Source organism: Phodopus roborovskii, unplaced genomic scaffold, assembly GCF_943737965.1.
Source record: "Phodopus roborovskii unplaced genomic scaffold, PHOROB, whole genome shotgun sequence".
Taxonomy (NCBI): Eukaryota; Metazoa; Chordata; class Mammalia; order Rodentia; family Cricetidae; genus Phodopus; species Phodopus roborovskii.
In genome coordinates, this window is record NW_026126758.1 from 250,449 (window position 1) to 258,740 (window position 8,292).

The following is an 8,292-nucleotide window of genomic DNA, read 5'->3' on the forward strand; positions in this document are numbered from 1 at the left end:
TGCTATGATACTTTTAACATTGTTTACGACATACACATTTTAGTTGCTGTTATTAGCATAACATTTTAAACTGGACCAAAATGGTTTGTGGATACAGATGGACAACACATTGTTAAATCAGATTCTTTCGAAAATAGATGTTTTAGTTATGGGAAATCTTTTAAAATCTACTTTTGTTGTTTTCAATTCTCTCTCTCTCTCTCTCTCTCTCTCTCTCTCTCTCTCTCTGTGTGTGTGTGTGTGTGTGTGTGTGTGTAGGTTTGTGTCTGTGTGTGGTTTTATGCACATGAGTTGTTGGTGCCCATGGAGACCAGAGGTGTCAGATTCCCCTAAAGCTGGAGTTACAGACAGCTGTGAACCACCTGAATGGGTGCCAGGAATCAACCCAGGTCCTTGGAAGAGTGGTACATGCTCTCAAGTGCCGAGCCATCCTCAGGATGGCTCCAGCTCCTCAGGGGAAGTAAATTTTAAGGATTGTAGGTTTTTTCCAATCATGGTTCTTTGAGTGTGTGGTATATTTTCATCTTACCAGAGCATGGAGAACCCTCACAAAGTGGATTCTGTCTTAGATTGGCAGGAATGGCTGTGCCAGTTTCTGAAGACGAGAGGTCTTATGAAAATCTTATGAAATAACATCCGGAATACTGAAGTCCTGAAAATGATGAAAATCCAGGGGTCCACGATTGAAATCACAGACAGAAAACGCAAGGCCTGGAGATCTCCTGTGTCTCCTTCAGTTGTGTCAACAAGTATGAATGCTCCATAGTAAGCACGATACTGTTGGAGAGAAAACAAACAAAAACCCCAAACATTACTCAGATTAAGACATAGAAGGTGGACGAAAGGAATGAATTCCTTTATTTTGTTTGTCCTGGAACTCTCACACTATGGCTGGTAGATGTGGATGAGGATCTTAAGAAGAGGGGAAATTGAGGTACAGCTGGGAGACCCATCTGATTGGCTCCCTGAGGGCTGTTCTGCATTCTGGTTTCAGGTTTCCAGGATGCAGCCAGATCATGAAGACACTACCAGGCATCCACACACAGATTCTTAAACTCATGTCCTTACACACATATTTTATTCAGCTGCCTACTTTCTGTCCACTATTATTAGTTTACTTAAATGTAATTGCTACACATAGAGACACACCAATAAACAAAGCTTTGATCGGAAGTAAAAAGGCAGAAACTATGAGGATAAAAAGATACAAATTGACTTGATGAAAGCACTGGTCAATTGTGTAAACTGTTTCTTTAAATAGTTCATGAAAATTGTTTGTTGTTTTGTTTTTTTGAGACAGGGTTTCTTTGTGTAGCCCTGGCTCTCCTGGAACTCTCTCTGTAGACCAGGCTGGCCTAGAACTCACAGAGGTCCACCTGTCTCTGCCTTCCAAGTGCACCACACCACCATTGCCTGCCTGTAAATTGTTCCTTTTATTAAGATAGATTCTATATAAGGTTCAGAGAGAGAGAGAGAGAGAGAGAGAGAGAGAGAGAGAGAGAGAGAGAGAGAGAGAGAGAGAGAGTAACCAAAGATAGATGTCTATTCACCTGTGTCCCGCCACCTCCTATGACTTGACCTCACCTTGGGTCCCTGTAGTTTCCTTAGAGCTCTGCCAAGTGCCTCAAGTTGACTCCCTGCCATTCAGGTCACATTGCTGCCTAGATCAGCACAACCTCAGACTACCATAGTGGGGCTGGATACCTTTTCTTTTGGCATCACACTTCCCATGCCTACTGCATTTCTAAATCCATAATGAAACTAATTGACCCTAATGGAACAGAAACTACATACATCCAATATTAGTAGGGGAACTGTGGCTAAGAGCACTGAAGGCCACCCAAAAGAATTGACTCCCTTCGCTATAACATTTTAGTGGTCTTGGCTATTTAATCAATGCATTTAGAAGATGCCTTACATGAGGCTCCACTGTTACTGATATATAGACAGCCTTTCTCGTCATTCTTGATTTATAACACCATAGCAGTAATGATGGCTGATGGTCACTTAGAACCTTCAACTCCTAGGCCTTATTCTAAGGCTTTTTGAATTTTTTCATTTCTCCCTGGAAAAGTCTTGAGTAAAAACAGTTATTATCTCCATTTTACAAGCCTGGAAATTGATTAAATAGCCAAACAGCCCTTCAAGTCGACTTCAAATATTACTCCTTTTAGGAGACTCCTTGAGCCACAGGATACAGGTATAAGCATCTGGGTTGGGACCCTTTTTTCAGATGTGTTGCTTCAGGGAAGATGTGGCTTTCTTATTTCTTTACAAAAATGTCACTGTGCCTGCTTTGCCAGAGTCTTGCGAAGATGGAATGGGACAGTGTGGAGAAAGCTTCGGGAACAGGTTCTGGTATATATTAAACACTGGATAATTAGCTAGCATATTATTTTTTCAACTAGGAGTTGCCCATTTCCTCTGATATGTCTACTTTAGCCTTAGTTATTACCCTTCCCTTCCAGCTCCAGGATGTTTTTCTCCTTTTGTATCTCACTGAGTTACAGAGTTGGATGAGGTAGGTACCAGATATAAATGGATATGACTCAGACCTCAAGTTTAGGTTGATTTAGAAAAAAAAACACTTCATTGATATGTTTTTATATTTGTTGTTTTCTCCTCAGAGAGGCAGTGAAATGTAATTCCAACCATGCAAGCATGATTGGTAATGGAATGATACTTGTATAATTAAAACAAACCATCTTATCCTTTTTAATTTAAAATGTGTTTATTCGTTTATTCATTTTGTGTGTTTAGGATTGTGACACCATAGCACACATGTGAAAATCAGAGGAAAACTTGGTGGGAGCTGGTTCTCTCTTTCTATCATGTGTGTTTTGGGAATAGAACTGAGACCAGCAGGCTTGGCAGCAAGCTCCTTTACCTGCTGGAGCATCTTGCCAGACCAAACTATTTTCTTTCTATGTCATACTTACTTAATAATGGCGATTCTATTATGTTGTCTTTGCTTTTACTTAGTTTTTTCTTCAATGCTAGGGATTGAACCCATGACTTCACCCAAGTCATAGGCCAGTACTCTGCCATTGAGATAAACCTGTTGTATATTTATCTGCATACTTAAGCCATTGCAGTTGTTATTAGAAGTAAATTATTCTACCACTGTCAATTTTCAGTTGGCTCAGTTTACATTAAGGACATCCACATGGTGGCTGGAGAGAGGGCTCAGTAGTTAAGACTATTTCCTGCTCTTTCAAAGAATCCAAGTTCCAGCACCCATGTAGCATGGCCTACAACTGCCAGTAACTCCAGCTTCAAGAGTACCAGTGCCCTCTTCTGGCTTCTGCAGGCATCACATGCACACACTCTACCCATACACATAACTAAAAAATAAAAATACTCTGAGACATAAAAAAGAGAATTCATTTGAAGGAGTGCCTTCAGACGAGGTTGGGTGTCATCGAGAAGATGTTTCTGTCGCCAACTTGGTGACTTTTTACATTTGAGTTGAGATTCAAACTCAGGCCTTCATATTTACGTGACAATACCCTACAACTACACTTTATAAGCTTAAGTTTACTATATAATGTGATTGATACAGATTCAGACACTACCCATTTAAATACAGGTTTTATGGGTCCTTAGTAATTCTTAAGAGGCTTAAGAGATCCCTAGACCATCCCCTGAGGAGATCATACTTCCTGATTAATTTGCTATAGTCAACAGGAAATGATAATAAATAAGAGCCACAATTAGTAACAATACTTATGATAGTTAGCGAAGCTAGGTATTGGGCTCTGTGGTGCACCCGTGTGTGTGTGTGTGTGTGTGCGCGCGCGCACATGTGTACCCCTATTGCAAATTGTTTGGGACTAGATAGATTTTTGTTTTTCCCCAGAATGTGTAATATGTGCATCTATCAAGATATTGATGTAGAATACAGCCCTCAACAGCCACCATTTTCATGAGATGTATGTTTTACACACCCTTGGTCTGACACAGGCACACTGTCTGGATTTCAGCCTTTCACTTGAAATCAACTGTGGGAATTTTCCAGTGATGGTAGGACGTTCATGTTCAAACTGTTTTAGTTTGTGAAGCATTTGGGACTCTGCTCAAGAATGTTCAGTGTGGGCTGGGGAATGGCTCAGTGGGTAAAACCCTGCTGCTAAAGCTTGGGGATACAAGTTTGAATCTCTAGAATCAATAAAGCCGATGGAAGCACATTGGCAATCCCAGTGCTCCTATAGTGTCATGGTTGGGTGTCTGTCAACCAGACAGAAGCTAGAGTCATCTGAGAAAAGGAAATCTCAACAAAGAATATGCCTCGGACTTTGCAAACATATCCCCCATGGAGGGATAACTGCCTTATTCTAGAGATAGGAGAGAAGCCCTAGTCCCTACTTCACAGGACCTGTCAGATCTACATGACCCCAATTGGATGGCATTCCCCTACATATTGTATTGTGATGGGGGGTTGGGAGGGGAGGGTGTTTAGAGTGCATGGGAGAGGGTAGAGAGGGCAAAAGGGAGGGAAGGAGGGAGGGAGGGCTTGGGGGGAGGGAGGGAGGGAGGGAGAGGGAACTGGGATCGACATGTAAAATAATAATAATAAAAAAAAAAAAAAAAAAAAAAAAAAACGCTTTGACTCCAAAATTTAAGTTGAAGAACAAGTTACTGGGGAAAAGTATTTCTATTTTTGTTTCCACAGAAAATGAAAAGATGTGGATTCCTTCCAGACTAATGTGGTTTGATCACACCAGACCGCCTGAAACAGAGTACAAGCTGATCCTACATTCCAAACAGCTGGACAAAACAGCCCTACAGACTACAGCTAGGATATCTGAATCTTCTTCGAATCCCCCAAGACAGCGCCCCTTACCAGCAGGAAGTAGTTTGGAAAGAACGACGCCCAAATTCCCAAATATTGTGTATAAATGTTTGTTTTCATTTAATTGGACTTTGTTATATAAAATTAAATAAAAAATACTTTATATGCATAAAAAAAAAGAATATGCCTCAGGATGAAGGCAAGCCTGTGGGGGCATTTCTTAATTAGTAATTGATAGGGGAAGACCCGCCTCATTGTGGGTGGTGCCACTTATGGGCAGTTTAATAAGAAAGCAGACTGAGCAAGCCATGAAGTGTAAACCAGTAAGCAGTGTTCCTTCATGTTTCCTGATTCAGCTTCTGTCTCCAGGTTCCTGCTGGAGTTCTCACCCTGACTTTTCCAATATCTTGTAACTGTGAGCTGAAATCAGTCCTCTCCTCCCCAAGATGCTTTTGATCATGGTGTTTATCACAGCAACAGAAACATAACAAGATAGGAGGCTGCTGGCCAGCTAGTCTGGTACACACCAGCAAACAATGAGTCCCTTTGTCAATTAAAATGTCAGGTGAAGATCAATGTGTGAGGCTGCTTCCTCATGTGCATGATGAAATGCACATACCTGTACTCATGTAGCTATGTGTACACACAACACACAGAAAGATGAAAGCTCAGTGTGTGTGTGTGTGTGTGTGTGTGTGTGAGAGAGAGAGAGAGAGAGAGAGAGAGAGAGAGAGAGAGAAAGAGAGAGAGAGATTTTAACCTTTGTCAGTCCTGCACCACTCAACAGACGAGGTCAGCCAGCAAATAATCAATCATCACAGCTACTGAGTGCTGAACTTGATCCAGACCAACAGCCATGGAGAGATCCCTTAGTCTTTCTAGAAAACGATGGCTCCTGAGAAGAACGCTATCTGGCGTGTACCTATACAGAACTTTATAGGTTGTTTTTACCAAGTTGTTTTCAAATATCTTGCTTCCATTAATTCAAATTTCCAAAGGTGACACAGATCTCCTTAGAGATGTGCCCAAAGGCTGTGTTTGTACTATTGTTTTACACTATTTCCTGAGTTATTCACATTAAAGCATCCAAAAGCTGTCTCAGATTTCCAAGAATCTAGCTTCTGTTTTTTTTCATCACAGGACAGGTTAACTCCAACTGGTCTGGAGCTTTTTGGTAAAGGTCTGGAAAGCAAATGCTTCAGGTTTTATAGTGCAAGCTGCCAAATATGAATGTTCAGTAGACATTAATATAACCAGAAAACAAACATCCCCACAACTTCTATTCATCATTTTATGTCTATGGGTGTTTTGCCTGCATGTATGTCTGTGCATCACACATGAGCCTAATGCCACTGGAACCAGAAGAGGGAGTCAGATCCCCAGATGGTCATGAGCTGTCATGTGAACTTAAGAAATTAAAGAAGCAATAATAATAGCTAGGTACAACTTTTAAGTACATGCCTAATTGGAAGAATTTAATAATTTGGATGGTACTTAGCTTAATTGGGGCTCTAAGTTTTTGGTATCTATCATCAAACTGACTACAACAATTCATTTCATCTTGGGAACTGCCAATTTAGTGTGGTTGTTTAAATTCAATACCTGAAGCAACAGATTCTTCTTCATTCAGCCTCTGCCATCTTCTCTTTGTAACTTGGAACCCAAGTGCATGGGATTCTTTGCCACCTCGTTGGCCAAGATTGAAAAAAAAAACCCTTCAGGACAGATAAGGAAACAACCTGCCACCTGCAACCTCTCCCCCTCTGCCTTCACCCCCCACCACACACCCAGGGCAGTGCAGCTGTTTTTCAGAACTCAATCTGTGCTTAAGCCACTCTGGATGAACCGACGACCCCTTTCCTTCCCCTTTTTCCTTTCTATGCCAAAATCCAGAGAGGAACTTCAGGACAAGTTCATTTCCAACATCTCTAAATTAAAGGGCGGATCTAACAAAATAAAATATAACATTGCTGGTGCGGGGGTCGGGGAGTAGAAGAGTGAGGTCTTTGGCACACAGATGACTAGAGAATTCACAGACCTGAGCAGAGAGGAGGGGGCATCTGCAAATTGAAAAAGTTTTTTTCTGAGTTCAGGAGACAACACCCAATTTGTCTCTCCAATCATTTGTTCGACATTCCCTCTTCTCTCTCTACAAATGCGGTCATACTTCAGGGCTGCGGAAGGAATCTGCTCTCCTGGTGTGTTGAGCACAGAATCAACCCCCCCCCCCCCAAGCAGGAATGGGAGAGCAACATCCATTCCACTCCCACCTTCCCACTGGGCATAGCCTGAGGCGCCCAGTTTTCTGAACTTTGGTGCCCAGCAACTCACAATTAAAGGCAGGGAACACATAGTGAAGAGCACTGTCATCAGAGCCAGCAACAGGAGGTGGTCCAGCTCCTCCAGAGGATGCAGGGACTCTTGCCTATGACCTGAGCCTGGCTGGGCGTGGTCCCTGAAGCAGCAGCGAGGGTGGCGCCTCAGGCGCTTGTGCATGGTGTAGAGGTTGTACATGGCACCCAGGTTGCAGAGCACAGTAGCGAGGGCCAACAGTGCCATGAGGCTGGAGTAGAGCACAGAGAAGCCCAGAACCGACAGTGAGCGCTTCTCATGAACCATCTGAATGAAGCACCAGGTGCCTGGGCAGTACTGCACAAACTTCCCAAAGCCAGTGAAGGGGAGTGAGCAGAAAGCCAAGCAGAAGGCTCCCACAATAGGCGCCACCAGCACTCCCCGGCGCAGAGTAATGTGTCTTTGGTAGAAGAAGGGGTGTCCCAGAGACAGCCAGCACTCCAACGCCATAGCCAGCAGCTGTAACATCGAGGCTAGCCCAAAGAAGGACATGATGAAAGCGAAGGCTTGACATAACTGATTGCCCCCAGCAGGTAGCAGTTCCTGTAGGCTCCGGTTTTGAGCATAGGCTGCCAGGACCACCGGGCTGATCAGACACTTGCCCAGCAAGTCGGTGACCGTCAAGCCACACACTAGCACGTAGAAGACCGAGGGTAGAGGGCGCAGTGGCCGTTGCCGGCAGGACCCCAGGCCCGAGCGCGCCAGCAGCATCAGCGCCAGTAGGTTGCCCAGCAGCCCTGCGCTGAAGAGCGCGCTGCCCATTGTCGCTGAGTAGCCGTTTTCCACCCAGGGGGATGCCTGGCAGCGATAGAAGGAAGCATTCATGGCTGTCGCTGCGTCCAGCTGGAGGGGAGCCTGCAGCCGGGCCAGGTGTGGAGAAAGGAGGCCAGGGTTGCTCCAGGCACTGCGCCGCCGCTGGGGCACACCGAAGTTACAACAAAGAAAGATCAGCAGGCGGCTGGGTGTTGTCAGTCCTCCTATCTAAGATCCTGGGTCACACCCCTGGAGGAGGGCGGGACGCTGCAGCAAGTTTCTCAGCTGTAGGCAGTTCTGCTGAGAGCTCTTCCTGACATTCAGGGTTCCTAAGAGAGACAGACCCTGTTCCCAGAGTCCTGAGGAGAGGAGAAAGTACCCAGAATCTGAACACC

At 44.1% G+C, this 8,292-nt stretch overlaps 1 protein-coding gene across 1 annotated transcript; it reads right to left on the reverse strand.

Annotated features, from left to right (window-relative positions):
* Nucleotides 1–447: 447 nt before the first annotated feature.
* Ptgdr (prostaglandin D2 receptor) lies at nt 448–7,988 on the reverse strand. Its single transcript, XM_051174941.1, has 2 exons — nt 7,124–7,988; nt 448–777 (listed from the first exon to the last, which is right to left on the reverse strand). The coding sequence occupies exons 1-2, from the start codon at nt 7,967–7,969 to the stop codon at nt 547–549; spliced, it is 1,077 nt and encodes a 358-aa protein (XP_051030898.1). The 5' UTR covers nt 7,970–7,988; the 3' UTR covers nt 448–546.
* Between the last annotated feature and the right edge of the window lie 304 nt (nt 7,989–8,292).